The sequence below is a fragment of the Coptis chinensis genome, chromosome 5 (assembly GCF_015680905.1).
Source record: "Coptis chinensis isolate HL-2020 chromosome 5, ASM1568090v1, whole genome shotgun sequence".
NCBI classification, from domain to species: domain Eukaryota; kingdom Viridiplantae; phylum Streptophyta; class Magnoliopsida; order Ranunculales; family Ranunculaceae; genus Coptis; species Coptis chinensis.
This window is the reverse complement of record NC_141460.1, coordinates 76,501,220-76,520,033: the sequence shown is the minus strand read 5'-3', so window position 1 is coordinate 76,520,033 and position 18,814 is coordinate 76,501,220. Positions and strand designations below refer to the sequence as shown.

At 38.7% G+C, this 18,814-nt stretch overlaps 1 protein-coding gene across 1 annotated transcript in view; it reads right to left on the bottom strand.

Moving 5' to 3' along the window:
* Positions 1-4,239: 4,239 nt before the first annotated feature.
* Positions 4,240-18,814, bottom strand: part of LOC147498987 (uncharacterized) — a 44,761-nt gene continuing 30,186 nt past the window's right edge. The window contains exons 3-4 of the mRNA XM_086563391.1: positions 4,414-4,464; positions 4,240-4,362 (exon numbers count right to left, since the gene is read on the bottom strand). Coding sequence (XP_086419517.1) covers positions 4,240-4,362; positions 4,414-4,464 — 174 coding nt within the window. The remainder of the gene's footprint in view (positions 4,363-4,413; positions 4,465-18,814) is intronic.

Sequence of the window (18,814 nt, the reverse complement as noted above, 5' to 3'; positions counted from 1 at the left end):
TGAAAAAATTGCTTCCCTTCCTGTACCAAAATCAGTTCGCGACATATATGCGTTTTTAGGACACGCAGGGTTCTATAGGAGATTTATTCAAGATTTCTCAAAGGTTGCTCAACCTTTAACAAATCTCCTGCTTAAGGATGCCGTATTTGACTTCACTTTCAATTGCAAACAAGCTTTTGAGACCTTAAAATCCACCCTGACTACAGTTCTTATAATTCAACCACCTAATTGGTCTAAACCTTTTGAATTAATGTGTGACGTGAGTGACTACGCTATTGGAGCTGTCCTAGGGCAACGCCGAGAGGACAAGCCAATTGTCATTTACTACGCTAGTAAAACTCTTAATGAAGCTCAACGTAACTATACCACACTGAGAAAGAGTTTCTCGTAGTTGTATATGCCCTGGATAAGATTCGTCCTTACCTAGTTGGTTCTTCCACAATAGTTTACATTGACCATGCGGTGCTTCATTACCTATTAGCAAAAAAAGATGCAAAATAGAGGTTGATCCGCTGGATCCTCCTATTGCAAGAGTTTACTCTAGAAATTAGAGATAAAAAAGGTTGCGAGAATGTGGTTGCAGACCATTTATCATGACTCGTCAATGATGGCAATAATGATGCCGAACCCATCTGTGATTCATTTTTGGATGAACACTTGTATTCTATTTTTTCATCTCCTTGGTACGTTGATATAGTAAACTACCTAGTTACTGAGGAGGTACCTTCATCTTGGACTCGTATGTACGGACCGGACAAAGTTCTTATCCACTGTGAAATTTTATTTCTGGGATGATCCCTATCTCTTTAAGTATTGTTCCGACCAACTGATACGCTGTTGCATTCCCGACTGGGAACACAATGACGTGTTATCCTTCTACCATGAACAATCTTGTGGTGGTCATTTCAGTGGTAAGAAAACTGCGGCCAAGGTTCTACAATGTAGATTTTATTGGCCAACGCTGTTTAAAGATGCACATGAGCATTGCAAAGCATGCACCTGCTGCAAGCAGCTAGGATGCATTACTCAACGCAATATAATGCCCTTAAATCTAATTTTAATTGTGGAAATTTTTGATGTATGGGGAATCGACTTCATGGGTCCCTTTCCAAATTCTCATGGCTTTCTTTACATACTGGTAGCTGTTGACTACGTATCCAAATGGATTGAAGCAATGGCATGTCGTACTAATGATCATAAAATTGTCGTATTGTTTGTAAAAGAAAATATTTTCTCTCATTTTGGTGTTCCCAAAGCTATCATTAGTGATGGGGGAAAACATTTTTGTAATAAATTTTTTGAATTGTTAGTAAAAAAATATGGAGTCACTCACAAGGTGGCAACTCCGTATCATCCTCAGACCAGTGGCCAAGTAGAAGTCTCAAATAGAGAAATTAAGTCCATTTTAGAAAAAACAGTTAATCCATCTAGGAAAGACTGGTCTCTCCAATTATCTGATGCCTTGTGGGCATACCGGACAGCTTTTAAGACACCTATAGGCATGTCTCCTTACTACCTCGTTTTTAGAAAACCTTGTCATCTGCCGGTTGAACTTGAGCATCGTGCTCTATGGGCCATCAAAAGCCTAAATTATAATACCAATGCGGCAGGGGAGAAGCAAAAATTGCAACTAAATGAGCTTGAGGAGATTCGGAGTGATGCCTATGATCTCTCGAAGTCCTATAAAACAAACATGAAAAGACTGCATGACAAGCACATATTGAGAAAAGATTTCAAAATTGGTCAAAAAGTTTTGTTGTATAACTCAAGATTATACATTTTTCCAGGAAAATTAAAAACTCGATGGTCTGGTCCTTTCACTGTCTCTAATGTCACCCCTTATGGGGCTCTCTCTCTGAAAAATTTAAACGATAATAGCAAATTTCAAGTAAATGGCCAACGCCTTAAACATTATTATGAGTTGCGCTCTCCAGATGTGAAAAGACTCTTCTCCAAGATCCAGTTTACAGAGACTAAAAGATTCTCTGGTGTACTTCCTTCCATGTGTTTAAAACAGGGGAAGTACACTATTAGGGTAGCCGAGCCCTCTTCTATTTTCTTATCTCAAATCTCATAGAGTGTGTGGTTGCAAGCGCCGGGACTTTAGTCCACAAAAACTTTATTTTAGAATTGAGTATAAATGTCTTCTGATAATCGAGCAAACGTGAGTTCTGGTAAACAATGGGTACCAAAAATTTCACCTACTTCCTTCTCTTCCCTTTTCTATTCTCTTCCTCACGAACTCCAACTCATCATTTGGTGTAAATCTCACCCATCTCGAATAGGTAATGGTCGTAGTACTTTTGCTCGAAAGCAACGTGCGTGAAGGATGGGGTGGTGTATGCATTGTCAAACACCTTTCTGTCCAGGTCTTGAATTACTATTCGATATGAGCCGGTATAATGTATACTTTTGTCTGACACCAGCTGAGCAGGATAAACTTCGTAGTCGCCCCATTGCTCCCACCGGTTGGGATTCGTCTTGAGGATCTGACGTTAAAAGACTCACATTCGTCTTGAGAATCTGACGTTAAAAGACTCAACATGTATATACTCGTGTCTTTTATTTTTCCCTTTGCACCAAGCATTGTGCACAAAGAAAGTCGTGATGTGCAACATCGGATGTTCCCTAGTTTGGACGGGCAATGGATTTCACCAGGCCAACCCCTAGCAGTTTTCTATTTGATTGTATTTCTGGGTAGTTTGAGGCTATACCATATGTACTAAGGGTAATATTATTATTAGACCATTGCACATTGGTCAGGGATGGTACCGTCTTGAACCCTAGGCCCCCAAAACATAAAGGTTAAGCAACAGTCTGGCTGGATTGGGTTCGCTCCAGAGCCGACATGACAGTTGCTTGATTTTACTATTTGTGGTGTTTCTTCTGGACTTCTTGTGTTGTTGACACGTTCATCTCCCCTTGTACATTTGTATATATATATATATAAGGGAGGTTGCATTCTGTTTTTCCAAAACTCAACTTCCCTAAAATTAAAAAAAAAAAAAAAAGGTTCGAATGTGCCTTTTTCCATATTCCATTGAATGACATTTTTCATGCTGATCGTTTTGGCACCCCATTCGTTCCATTTGGAGTTGAAACGAATTGAGATTTCAATTTGGAAATTTTGGACATTTCAAGACATAAGGGGAATTTTTCGGATTTCATATGGGCTTGGGCCAAAAATTCGAAATCGACCCAAGTCACATGCCCAACCTTTAAAGCCTTCACGCGATACACACCACGCATCAGCCCCTCACATTTCTTCCTCCTTCAAATTCGGATCTTGCTCCCTTCACAAACCCTCACGTACGCAGTACCCCTAGCCCAAATTCGACCCGCGCACGCGATCGAAGCTGCACAAAATCCAAAAATGTTGACACAACACCTTCTCCTCCATTCCTCCAACCCATATCCATCCTCAGAAAATCATTTTGATCTCTCTATGGTTGGAAATCGACGAATCACAGTCGAGAGAAATTTCAAAAATCTCTATGAAGCCGACATGTTTCACCCATTTTTTGATGGGAAATTGCAAGTAGGGAATGGGAGTATCTTTTGCACCTAATTCTGTCACACTACTCCGAAGATTTAGTGTTGAAGTTCTACAACAATGGTGGTTTCCGATGAAATGAATTTTGGATTACGGTGGATGGGATGGAACGTGAACTCACGTTGGAGTTGTTGTCCATTATCACAAATATTCCAATCAACTCCGATAGTGCAACCCTGCTGATGTCTGAGTATCTAAACACTATGGAATTGATGTTCGACACGATACTCGAGGGAGAATACAATGATGGATCGAGATGCGTGTACCAATATTCCCTCCAATAGAACCAACTGGCAGTCACTCAATGGCTGGCCTACAATGTGATTGGTACATCGAAAACGTCCAACGTTAACAAGTTGTTCTTGTATTTGCTGTGGATCCTCCAGGAGAAGAAGGAAACTTTTTGTATGGTCCATTTCCTTGGACATGTCCTTACTACTGCTTTCGACAGGTCAGCCCCTCTTGCTGCGCTTGTTACACAGATTATGCTTAATTTAGGGTTCCAGTCTGCTACTCCATTCATCCAAACTAGGTCCTTCGAAAATTTTGGGATTTTCGAGACTTGTGTCATGGACCACTGGGAACCTATAACAAGAGATAATGTTGAGCATGATAATGTGCCTCCTCCTCCTTCAGTACTCCCATGGAAGCTTTGAGACAAATGAATACTAGCATGCACAACATGTTTATTCGCCAGGAACAGATGCAAAATTCCATGGTTGAATTTCAGCAACAGATACAGACTTCCTTGGGTGAATTTTAGCAAGAGATGCGTAATCGTCAGGGCCGTTTCCAGCGCATGATGATGGCTAATCAGCAGCAATTTCAGGACCAAATGGTTAAGTCCTTAGGCAACATACAGGACCAGTCGTCTCACTCAGGAGTTCGCAGTGCCCGTCGTCGTCGGAACCCTGGTTCATATTCAGCTAACCCTTAAGATTCACAGTAGCAGTTTCTTTCTTTAAGTTTGAAAATGACTATGTCATTTCTTTCCCTTATGTATTGCATTTTATTTTTCTAGTAATGTAAAACGGTATATCGATTAATTTCTCATAATTTTGTATCTCCAGACAGATTAAATGAGAAATTATTTATGTTAGGAAATTATTGTATTCCTCCTATAAATATATTAGTTATTCCTTTATGCATTGGACCTAATCTTTAGGCCCAACATACTTATTAAAATAGTAACTCCATAGGAATTATTCACTAGGCCCAACGGTCAGATATCCACAAACGGTCAGATTTTCCCCTATAAATTTCAACACTCCTCATCACACTTCACTCATCCCATTCTCTCACTCTCCACAACTTCATCTTCACATATTCTCATCTTCTTCAACATAATGGATCCGATCGAGAAATTCGAGAAGGAGCAACGTGATGGGGCATTCACAGTCGTCCTGATAACAGTATTTATTGTTGTGATGCTGTTAATCATGCATAACATCCCCGAGAATATCTAAATATACGTAACCTACATATCTATTTCCCTTTGTAGTTTTGTATGTTAGTATGGTGTGTTAAATAATTCTCAAACATTTGTACGGTTTACGTATTAAATGGAGAAGTTGCCTATTTAATAATTGTGTGTATTAATTGTATTTTTACTTTATCATAAACATAAAAAAATCATCAAATCCATAACAAAGAAGCAAACTCAATAACTCACGAAAATAATTCAATCTCAACTCATTGTGTTCATAGAAGATCGCGCACGCTATACGGTACACCTAAAAAATTGTCGTGCACACAACTCGATTATTCTATCCATCTTCCATTATTGAGGTATGATCATCAATTAAGAAATTACTTATAGGTCTAAGTGTCTAACTGCCCTGTGAAACCTTCCTCCGTATTTTCTATCATTTTAATATCTCATTAATTGTTTTTGGAAATCTGATATGAAAAGACATACTATGGATACCCATAGTTGCTGTTACATAATTATGTGTACCAACACCGCATGATTCACTTGTGTTTTCACATATTAATTATGAATCTAACTGCACTTGGCATCTTGATTCGTACAGGCTCATATATTGGCTATAAATCTCTTCTTTTCAGTCATTTTTCATTTCACGGATTCTTCACTATCCTTCCCTCACTTACAACTTCAAATGGATCAACCAAGAAAGATAGTGCCCGAGAAAAACTACCTGATTTTTTTTATGACGGTCGGTTTTCTCCTTATTTTGACACAGAAATTGTACGTCGAGGATGGATACCTCTTCTATATCATTCAGAAGCTGCTTATTCCAGATAATTGGTTTTGATGTTCTACCAATTTAGAGGACCTGAAAATGGCAAATTCTATTTCCATGCCTATGGACAAAAATTTGAATTGACTAAGGAAATTATCTCTGACATACTTCAAATTCCAATGAATAACCCAGAGTTCCATCTTCTAGAGTCAACATTTGATTTCGTCAAAAATTTACTACGGGTCACCGTATCTCGTGGCGAAGTCGAAAATAGACATCACATTATTCTTCAACTCTCTTTGAAACAACATTAACGAGCTGTGCTCCACTAGTTGGGACACAATATGGTAGGTACATCACAATAATCTGAAGTGACAAAACCTCAACTCCACCTACTATGGATTATGCAGAATCAAAGGGATGTTTTTTTCATAATCCAACAACTCTGGAACGCGATCACCAGGCCTAAAAAAAGGTTAGCACCTCTACCTGCTTTAATCACGAAAATTATGATGTGTTGAGGTTATTCAACAGTTTCTCTAGAAACACCTCTTCATAGAGCAGCCATTACTGTACTTCACACAAACTGCGCCCCTGGTTTTTGGACTCCAGATACTCTGACAGATGAACAGGACGACCAAAGCTCAAACTCTGAACATTTCTTTGATGAAAATGCCATACATAACATTTTTAATCCCATGGAAGGCATTCATTTTCTTCATCAAGGCATGTGTGAACTACACGCACGTCAAGAAATCATCATCAAAAGTCTTATGGATTTCCAAGAACGTCAAGCAATGCACGATGTTGAACATGAGGCAATCTTGGAAACTCACTCTCAGTCCTTGAAAAATCACACTCTCCTAATAGAGAATCAAACTACGCTCTCTGCCAACTAGGGGGCCATTCAACTTCAGCTTAGCCAACAAATTGATGAACTGAATAGTGTTGTCCACGATCTGCATTCCTATCAACATCCTCATCATCATCGTGATCCATGATTTTCTTCCTAGTTTACAATAATAAAAATTAAAAAAAATATTATTAATTAAGTTTTTCGTCGTGTGCTCTTTTAATTAATATTGTTGTTATCTTTGTGTCTTCTTTTGTAAGTTAGACCTACTAGGATTGTCATAATTCACGTTGTTATATCCAATAATCAAATTGTAACATGTTATTTTAAATTTGATTACAAGAGTGGTCTATCTTCTTCCATACTCTGTCATCCATCCAATCAAATTTTATTGGACACTTTTTCTCATACATATTCTTATCCATTAGGCATGGGCGACATACATGATTTCCTTCCGATAGGACTTTCACGTTGTTATACGCAATGTGGCTACTTCATTTTGGACGTTTCCTCACGTACACTGATTGATAGTTTGTCAGGAACCTTTGCCTTACTGATAAGAGCCCAAAACTGTAGTTTTAACCCTTTAACAATAATACTTTTAGACCAATTATGCAAGTAATAAATAAGAGTTAATGCTAATTACGTGCTTTTATGTATTTCAGGCATTGAAAGTCAATTATGTGCAGAAATATGCCACTTTGGCGATATAAAGGAGCAAGGGTTGGTTGCTAAGAAGTTCTGTGATTAAAGGCCAAGATTCAAGGAGAAAAGCCTTTGTAAAGCCCGGTCAGAAGCTGAAAAGTCAGAGTCAACGCGGGCAGAAACAACACACAAAAGTCAGCAGAACTTCCGAAGACCGTATCTTTGGACTCCAACTTTGGAATTGGGTGTACCTTATGTCAAAATGACCGGCTTAGAAAGAGCTTTCCAATGGTCCAAACCCTGACCCAATCAGAGGAGCAAAAGTGTACGAAAAGTCCATTGAAGTCAAAGCCAACTGAAAAGGGCCCTGTGGACTGAAGAAATTGGGCTTTGAGCTCGATTTTCCAGCCCAAAACATGGCTCCTCAGCCCATGCACGAAAATATAGATCTGGTCTCCTCTATTTCCACACACAAGACTTAGCTCTAGAGGATCAATTAGGTTAGGATAGAAAGTAGCCATTAAAGCTTAGTTCTAGATCTAGTTTTTCAATTAATTCATTAGTTGTTATTCTTGTTTTAATTTCAGTATTGAATGATTGTTATTTAGTTGTTAGATCAATAAAATATTTGTTTCTTGATAATCTAATTTCGTTTTTCATTAATTATTAGTTTGAATTCTTAGATTTACTTATTTGTCATTATTAATTTAAATCAATTATTGCATGAGTAGTTTCCATTTGAGTTTAAATAAGCAAAGTTCCAATCTTTTTATGATGTCTAGTTTTAATTCATATGAAAATGATAGTTTGATGAATCAAGGCTAAACCTCAATTAGAGGGGTTTGATGAAACCTTGATAAAAACTTGATTGTGTAGTGTAGAATCGTTGTAAGAGTCTATTCCACTCTAGAAGGTCGTTGATTCGCTATGAGAATGGGTGGACTTCCTCACATGCTAGTTATGAATTGGTAGAGATGCCATGTATGATTAGGGATTAGAACGGCCAATTCTTACCGTAAGAACGTAAGAATTGGATTACAACAATCTATGCTAGTTCTTAAGTTGGATTCAAGGTGGATTCAATTCCTCCAAAATTCTTATTCTAGATTCAAACTTTAGTATTTCGTAGCATTTCGTAGTTGAATCATTATAATCCCAGTATCTTATTAGTATAAATTGCATCGTAGTAAAATATGTAAAACTCTCATTGACTTTGGTAGGATTGATAGTCGTAGGAAACTTGAATGCTAAAGAACTAGGAGTGGAACGAATCTTCTATTCCAACTCTACTTCAATAGTATCGAGAGTAGAAATCTTTGATAAATAGTATACAATAAAGTTTTAGTTTTACTTCCGGTTATTCTTCATCGGTTATTCGGAGTAGAATTATATTCAATTTTATCCGTTTATCAAATGGCGCCGCTGCCATCTTAATTCTCTTTAGTATTGTTTTCTTTAAAATTGTTAGTTTTCCAAAGTCCCATAACCCACCCACCCTTGTTTGATTCTCACTGTGGTTGTCCATTTCAGCACTGAAACTTTTCCTCGAAGAATTACACGGAGCGCGACCCGCGCCCTGGGCAAGCTAAATTGGAGCGCCACCCATGCCTAAGTGCTTGGAACTCCACGTTTTGGCTGAGCGCGACCCGCGCCTTGCCAAGGCAAAACACGAGAGCCCCCCGCGCTGAAGCGCCTGGACCTTGAGGTTTTCCTTGAGCGCAACCCGCGCCCTACCAAGGCTAAATTGGAGCGCCACCCGTGCCCAAACGCCTAGAACTCCAGCTTGACCTGAGCGCGACCTGCTTCCTACCTATGCCTATTATGAGCGCGACCTGCGCCCTCTGTTGAAACTGCCCAATTTCCACAGGTTTGTTTCAAATTTCAATTTCTTTATAGTTTTCAGTGTTTTAACTTGTTATACACACTGAGCACGCGTAAACAAGACGCTATTCATAAGCGAAGCAAGGAGGCATTCAGGTACTCTTTTCTTCCAAACCTTGCATCTCCTATTAGAGGTTCATACTAGCATATCAGGATTGTTTGGAGTGTTGTTGTGTTTCGTTAAGATTGGTCTTAGCCTTGCATGAGATTAAGGTCAGGCCGAAAAAAAACGCCTAACATAATCAACCGGCAACGTCAACAAACACGCCTTTCTAGTATACCACTCACTACACCTCTAGCTAATATACCACCACACACCACCTGAAATAATGGGTGAAGAAAGAGAGTCTCCTCTCTCTGACTTTTACAAAGCCTTGAATGATAGCCCTAAATCTTGCATCGTTCTATCAGACCCAGTGGGGGATTTCCGAATCCCCCCAAATACATTTAATTTGTTACTCTTTTTCATGGGTTAGACTATGAAAAAGCCTTATCAGCACATGCGTAGGATTGACCAAGTCCTTACTACATTCCACCATCCTACAGTTGGTGATGAACAAATTAAACTGAGGGTATTTCCCTTCACTTTAGCCGATAAGGCGGCGTCTTGATTAACTGCCCAAGCACCAAATTCTATGGACTCGTGGGCTAAACTTGTTCAACTGTTTATGGAACATTTTTACCCACCATTGAAGACCGATGAAATGCTTTCCAAAATTCATTTCTTTCAACAGAATCCTCATGAATCATTTTCAGAGGCTTGGAATCGTTTCACCGATCTACTTATAGAGTGTCCACACCATAACCTCGCGAAAGACACGCTAGTTCTTGCCTTTTCAAGGGGATCATTACACCACCACAAGGAGGTGCTTGACATAATGAATGGGGGTAATTTCATCAGTAAGGGAGCCTCAGAGGCTTATAAATTTTTAGAAGATCAAACTAAGCATAATAATAACTGGGGTAGTGATTTATATTTCCCTTGGCGCTAGTTCTTCTACAACAGTAAAGGCCGCCGGTATGTTTGAGATGAAACCCGATCCGGAACTTAAAAATTTAATCGAATCTCTAACTAAAAAGGTAGAGGCTATTTCTGTTCAACAAATGCCTATCCCTGTCATGAATGTCAACTCCAATCTATGTAATTTCTGTTTGAGTCCAAAGCATCCCGACTCCTATTGTCCTCTTGCTTATGAACAACAACAATCACAACAAGATAATGTTTGTTCCATTAATAGCGAACCTAACGCAGCTTGGCGGCAAAACCCCAACTTCGGTTGGCGGAATAATCAACAACCTCCAAGGTTGTTTAACCCAAATGTTAGGCTAACAAACAATTACAACCAAAGTCTACCAAGGCAAGGACAAGGTCAGGGTAATTATAATTATAACAACCAAGCTCAACCACGCCAAGGACAAGGTCAGGATAATTATAATAAGTATAATACTAATAGAGGTATCATTCCGGTAAATAATAACTACCAAAATCCACCCATTAATAATCAACGTAACATAGTTCTTGTCACACAACCAGTAGCAAATACTACTCCACAATCGGATCGTTTTGATACCTTTATGCAATCTCAACAACAGATTTTACAAGCCATCCAACTTTCCTTACAGCAGTTAGCTCAAGAGAAAGTACAACCCAAAGGTGTGTTTCTAGGACAAGGGATACCTAATCTTAAAACACCAAACACAGCCTTTGAGGTAAACGGTAATACTAGTAACGCAAATGTAAACGTAGGTGAGATAAATTCCATCACCACTCTCCGTTCAGGCAGAGTGGTGGATAACAATGTAACTATGTCTATAGTTACCCCACCAATAGTCCCTACACCAGATATTACACTAGATACCGAAACAGAAACTGAAGATCCTACCCCTGTAGAGGTACCAGTTAAACCACAGCCTAAGAAATAGAAAAGCAAAGTTAACCATCCTGTTGATCCATATACTAAATATAGAGAGAAACCATCGTTTCCTCAGAAATTAGCTATGTTAAACAAGGATACAAATTTTGACGAGATTAGTGAAGTTTTTAAAAATCTAACGATAAACTTACCTTTTCTTGAAGCGATTAAAAAGTTACCTCACCATGCTAAGTTTCTTAAAGAGTTGTGCACTACTAGGCGTAAGATAAAGATTCCTAAAGACGCCTTTTTAACTGAACAGTTTCCAACTTTAACGGAACACAATGGAATCGTTAAGTACAAGGACCCTGGTCGTCCTACTATACAATGCACCTTAGGGATACTCACATGACCACTGCTTTATTAGACCTCGGGGCGAGTGTTAACTTACTCCTTTATTATTTATATAAACAAATAGGTCTACAGGAAATGCAACCTACAACAATGACGTTGCAATTAGCTGATAGGTCTATCAAGTATCCTAAAGGTGTAGTGGAAAACGTGCTGGTTAAGGTTCAAGATTTCTACTATCCTGCGGATTTTGTTATCCTCGATACAGAAGTCGCTAACGATTCTGTTTCGATCATTTTAGGGCGCCCTTTCTTGGCAACTGCCAATGCGCTTATAAACTGCCGCGATGGTTCGATGTCCTTGTCCTTTGGCCATCTTTCCGTTGTGGTTAACATTTTTAAAACGATCAAACAGTTGCCTTATATGAATATCAATGGAGAGATTAGCATGATCGAGAGCTTAGCTCATAATTATTTCAAAACCACGTTTTCGAATGACCAGATGCACAAATTCCTTTCCTTTGGAAGTTCCAACTTCGACAAATACTCCTTGGATGTAGAGGAAATTGAGGAAGATTTCCTTCAACTCGTTTGCAACTCTTCCCTGCCACCTCGCGAGTCCCACCTTGCCAACATCCATTTATCCCTTGATGCTATGACAGAAGATGAATTTTTCACCCTCTATCTCAGTGATTCTTTTGACCCACCTATTGAGGAATTTCTGGCATGTCTCAAGGCTTCTAATGATCTGGACCTGAGAGCTCTAGCTGACACTCATTCATCTTCCCTCACCAATATTCCCCACCTTCCACCCTTTCAAAGGAACCTAGAGTTCGTGCTTGACTCTTTTGTTTCTTCTGTACTTAATGATTTTCTAAATCCTCTTAATATAGAAATAATTCCCAAAGGAAAGGCACTTGACACCTTCATTTTCAGAATTGAGACAGTTCCCACCTACACCATGAATGAGTTTTGTGAAAAACCCACATTCTCATTTCTTCCATTCCTTACGTTTAAAATTCATCCATATCCACCATATCTTCCACAAACATCCATTTTCTCACGATCATTCACTTGGACACCCTCTTGTTCAAAGGTGAAAAAGAAGGTGCATGCACGGTTACATTCTCGATCCATCAGACTTCGTTTTCATTTCAATAAGTTACGTCGTAGAGAATCTTGGTGCTTGATTCTGTTTGGGGGTGCATTCCATGTTATTTATTTATGGAAAGACCACCAACTCTTTATGTTGTTGATATATGGAAAATTAAAGGGTATATATATATCCAGTTATTTGTTAAAGTCTCGAGTATCTGACTATAAACAGCTCATTTTGTTGTTTAGTGTACTTCCTTACAATTTCATATATTGGTAAGTGCACCACTCAGGTAACCGGGCCCTCCCTAAGGAGTGTGTGGCTGTATGTACCGGATCCTAAGTTCACGTTTAACATAATTCACGTTTTCCACTCTTGCATGTTTTCTCGATTTTTGAGTCATGTTCCTCTATGGTGTGAATTATGTATTTATTACTTTCTTTTGTTTTCTTATATTAAATCTTATTCATAAAAAATAAAAATTGTTAAAATCATAAAAATAGTAAGTTAGGAAGTCTCGGGAATCTGACTTTAAAAGACCCACTTTTAAAACAAATTTTCAAACTCTGTTGTCTAAAATTTGTTTGGGGGTGGGATGTTCGTTTTTCCGTACTAGATTGTTCAACTTTCCATTTGTGTTGCTTAGGCTGTTTAATTATATTTTGATTCAGGTTGACATTATCTATGAATTTAGATTTTATTCGTTCGTATAACTTACGACATGCACGTACTTCGAGGCATTTTCTATCTTCTTATATGTCATCCATAGTCAGAATTGAGTGTTTTATGGATCATTGGATTGGAAATTTTCTCTTGATCATTTTCATAACTCATTCACAAAAATCAGACCGGTAACGAAGTGGCAATTTTAGGTTGAAGTTGAGCAAAAAATCGACAAATTTCGAAATCGATTTGGGCTTGGGCCCAAGGTACGCACGTGTGACGCGCGTGCGTTTCCTTCTTCCAAACAAAACAGAATCACGATTCTTTCCAATTCCGCCATTACCAAATTCAAAACCATAACCTAAAATAAATAAAAAAAAAAGAAAAAAAAAAAAGAGAAACCTAAATACAACCACTTTCAAATTCAAAACCTTACCCAAACCACTCCCACCACCATCCCCAACTTTTGCAACCACCGAAAATTAGGAAAAACCCCCAAAATATTTGAACTGCCGCGCAAAACCACTCCCACCACCATCGTTTTTTTTTAATTAAGTAGGGTTGTTTCACATCGTTTCCTACACCATATACAAACCCTCAAACCAGTTCAAAACTTTCAATGGCTCTAAGACGAAGAATTTTGTCAGAACAAGCTTTTACAGCCGACCGCTTCACGCCATTTTTTTTGTGACGAGATGATTAGGAGGAATTGGAATAGGTTGTGGTACTCGACAGATAATTTCTACCACTCCGATTTGGTCGAACAATTCTATAAGAAGAGAGAGTTGGATGGTCGGAAAGTTTTCATGAAGGTGGCTGGGGTTATGAGAGAATTATCGAGAGAGAAGTTGGCTGAGATTCTAGGCATTACGCCTGAATGCCACCTCGACGCCACTGTGCAGGAATCCCAGTATACTGGAGTTCCTGCATTGATGAACGACACTCTCATGGAAGGTCAATACAATCCGAATTCTCATTGTGCTCGACAGTCATCGTTGCGAACCAACCAATTGGCTGTAGCTCAGTGGATTGGTAAGAACGTCATTGGGAAGGAGAAAGTGAGCGACATCGGTTTGACATGTCTGCACGTTATCTGGATATTGCAAGAGAAGAGGTATGAATTCTGTATCCTCGAGTTTTTGATGAATATGATTAGAGGAGTTGGGAAGAGTATTGCACCATTTCCTGCTTTAATTACAAAGATAATGTTGTCTTGGGGGGGGGGGGGGAAACCAAGAACTGAGCAGACTATGTTGAAAGTGCATTCAAACGAAATTATTTATACAGAGTGTATCCAAAAGACTTGGATGTTGCCGGAGGACATGATGGTTGATTCGGATGAGGAAAAGGAGGGCATGACATGTTTGGATGAAGATGCCATGGAGAGGTGTACGTCTGATTTAGAACGCATGTCAGTGTTTCATACTGGTGTGCGTTGCATTTATGCTATTTGTGAAGATATACGAGATAGGCAGATTAAAATTCAAACGAAACAAAATACCCTTCAGACAAATTTTGAAATGCTCGACAAGAGCAAGTCGGATCTCCATTATAACATGGAGACAGTCCTACAGCGTCAGGTTGCGCATTACACAGAGATGAAGGCAGAGATGGAAGCACAACGCCTGTTCCGAGTAGAGATTCTACGACGCATGGCACCCCTTGAAGTTTCTATTTCAGATGAGTCTGAGAGGCATGAGCGTCGTTGTCAAAGGACGGATGGCTCGGGCCCTTCTTTATCTCAGGCCCCATCTTCATCCCAGGCCCAATCTCCATCTCAGGGTCCATCTTCATCACGTGGCTAGGTTTTCTAAAATAGTGTGGTTTCGATGTTATTTAGTTGTTTTTATTGTTTTTCTTAGTTCGGATATTAAGTTTTTTAAATTCCGTAGTTAAATTTAAATTCGCTAATTAATTGTATTTGAATTTCATTTTTAATATAATATGGTTCTTTTCAAATTGTGCATTGTTTTTATTGTTAATCCCACCTTCCCGAATTATTTGGGGGTGGTATTATTTACTCTAGCATGATTTGTTATATGATCCTCCATTTTATAAGTTGTTTTGGAGTGAGGGTTGAGAATATTGCCGATATGGGCATCACTATGAATAGATATTGTGGTAGGATGAAATCTCGATGAGTTAGGCAGTTTCTATCCTAAATTCAATATAAAAGATATTATGGTTGTTTTAGAATCAAGAATATGAGTTGTTTCCGTTTTCAGTTTTGAAAGTTTTTTGTTTCCAACAATTGCCTTAAGCTTTTTGGAAACTTCCTGATTTGTTTTAGAAACTTAAAACCTATAAAACCTTCATTCATTCTACACTCACAACCCACACTACACCTAACATTCATCTCTCACCTTTCACTCCCACGTTTCCCATTTTTCTTCTTCATTTTAGCAACTTCGGTATTTCGAGTGCCACTTGCTGCCCCCATGGGCACACCGTGCCCTAGGCAATCGGTCGAGAATATCATCAGAGTGCGACCCGCGCCCTACCAAGCCCAGAGCTGAGCGCGACCTGTGCCCAAAACACTAGAATTCCTGTTTTCATCCTGAGCGCGACCCGCGCCCATCCCATGCAAAGAGTGAGCGCCTCTGCAAGAAGTGCTGGAACTTCGAAAATCACCAAGCGAGCATAGGTTGAGCGCACCTCGCGGCCTAACCTCGTGGGCACGAAAAAAATCTGATTTTTTGTGGGTTGTTCCAGGATCCTTTGCAGCTATTCCAGCGAGTTTATTAGGGATGACATTCCCTCATATCATACCAGAACAGTCTTTTGAAGACTTGTTCCAAAGTGACACCTATGGTGCGTGGTTTCGTGAAGTGATCATTCTAGCAGGCTGGGAGCCACTATTGGTAAGTCCTGATGAACTTTATTCTCCTGTACTTACATTTTATTTTTATGATAATTGTAAGTTCTTTAATAGACCAGATGGAGAACAAGTGTTCTCCGTCACCATCGGGGATGAACCAATGGAAATTTCCAGGTTCTTGCTAGCCTTTGTGCTTGGACTTGCTATGCCGGCCGAAATACAAGACTCATGGGCCTATTTGGTAGATAATATGTACATGTATAACTATGATGATTTGCATGAGCATTACGGGGTAGGAATCTTTAGGATAGAGGACCAAGGGGATTATAACGTCTCCCTTGGTAGTCTGTCTATGAACGTGGGCACTGTTATGTTTTGGATCATGCTACACATTAGAGGGGAATGACATTATTCTTCTGTGAATGACGAAACTTGTGATATTTTTCTTGCTTTAGCTGGGGGACGTACACTCTATGATATTCCCTAGACCCTAATGTCTAGTTTAGCCCGAGATCATAGCAAGAGGCATGAGTACCTTCTTATGCCTGTTTTAATTTGCCGTATAATGCTATGTTTCTTCCTTGTTTTTTGTGCCCGTTTCACAGATTAGGTTGGGGTCAACATTATGAGACCCACCAATTGTATTATTCGATCGTTCCGTGCAATGACTTGGCAAGGGTGGAGGATACAACCTCATCAGGTTGCGCCTTACACCCCATCCGACCAAGTGGCGCTTGACAGGTTAGCTATAGTAGACGATAAGTGGCGCGAAGCCTGACAAATTACCATGGCGTGGCAGGATGCGAAGGAACCTCATTTCTTTATTAAGGATGAGGAGGAAAATAAATGGGAGTTAAGGTTAGTTTTTATTTCAGTTAGTGTCTGCTTATGTCCCAAGCAAATGATTTCTCATTAACCCCATAACGGGTGGAACTCTTATAGAGTTGCGTCAGTTTTTCTTTTCTATATTAGTATGTTTAACCTTGTTTTGCAGATGGTCCAGAATTTCACGCATTTCAATGGTATTTCTCTAACTGATTTATTTAAATACTTTGAGGACAAAACATGCTTCTTGTTTGGGGGGGGGGGGGGAATAGAAACACGTGTAATTAAGGCATCTGTTAGGATATAGATATGTATAATATGCACTTGTTTTCTAGTTAAAAAATTCAAATAATATATATATATATATATATATACACTTAGGAATATTTGTATTGTTTCCTTCTCTAAGCCCTTGATAATCTACAAATCTCACGTAGCTTTTGCATTAGAATAGTTTTTAGAAACTTAGGCTAATATATAGGTAATAATCTTTGCATCTATCTATAAATATGTTACATGAGTATCTATGATTGTTGACAGTAAGTTTATGAAATCTAGGTTAGAGTACTTATTCTACAAATCCTGTGAGAATATAGCCTAAAGCCTTATATGAGTGAACATTTGAGAAATGACACAAGGGAGAAGTAAAATCCAGATAGAAAAATCACACGTCCACTTGCTTGATCACTAAACCATATCCTAAGTGAGAATTTAGGCCCTCTTTGGATCAATATAGCCAGAAATTCAAACCTATGAATTATTTTCCGCTAGTCGCCCCTCTGAGCCTTTCTTTAGCCTTTCATAAACCACAAATCCTTTACCCTATTACAAAACAAAACAAAATAAAAAATAATCAACCTACCCAATTCTTTGAATAGAGATGAAGAATAGAAAAAAGAAGAACCTTTGAAATCAAGAATTCGTTAGTCGCTTCAGATAAGAAAAGTAAGTTTCCATCCAAATAAAAAAAAATAAAAGAAAATAAAGAGTTAGAACTCCAAAAATAGAATCAAGGAGTCAAAAGCCAAAGAAAAAGAAAAAAAAATATGGCTAAGGATGGAAACAAAGTGTAGAAGCAAAAGTAAAGAACAAAGGTTTCTCTAGTTGCATAATATGAAACCTCTATTATCTCAGACTTGTCCTTTTTGAATATCCATTTCTTTTCTTCTTAAACCACCTCCTAATCTCCGCAACACCTAATAAAGACCTCTAGCTCAATTAGGAATATGTTAGTGTGATAGTAAGTGGCAGATGTGTTTGATCGACTCCGGCTTCTTTGTGTGTCATTGAGTTTGTAAGGTAAAGTGTGCCCACTGCACACTAGAGTAGCAAAACTTGAGCGGAAAAATCAAAATGGTTTTTGTTTTGACATTTATGTGAGGACCTACTTAAGGACGCTATTCTGAGTTTTCAGAAACGGACCTGCTAGTTCATCTCATAGTATTACTCATTGTATATATGTTTATTCGTAGATGATTGATTATTATGCATATATTAGCTTAGGTTTTGACTTGATTATTCTGTATTCATTGCTAGTGAGATGTATAGATAATTGAGACATAGATAAGGAAACAATAGTTTTATTTAAGTCGTTGTAGTATAGATGAAGTTTGTGAGTACCTTCACTGGAAAACTCTCACGAGGCTATAACTCGTCCACTAGAGAATTCCTAGTGGTTTAAGGCCTTGTTACATATGGTCAATGCAATCGCACTCGGCGAAACGAGATTAGTTAGAACTCAATTTTTGGTCACTTATGCTAATTTCTCATATTTGCTTGAGGACAAGCAAAATGCTGTTTGGGGGTGGTTTGATAAGAGCCCAAAACTGTAGTTTTAACCCTTTAACAATAATACTTTTAGACCAATTATGCAAGTAATAAATAAGAGTTAATGCTAATTACGTGCTTTCATGTATTTCAGGCATTGAAAGTCAATTATGTGTAGAAATGTGCCACTTTGGCAATATAAAGGAGTAAAAGTGGTTGCTAAGAAGTTTTGTGATTAAAGGCCAAGATTCAAGGAGAAAAAGCCTTTTTAAAGCCCGGTCAGAAGCTGAAAAGTCAGAGTCAACG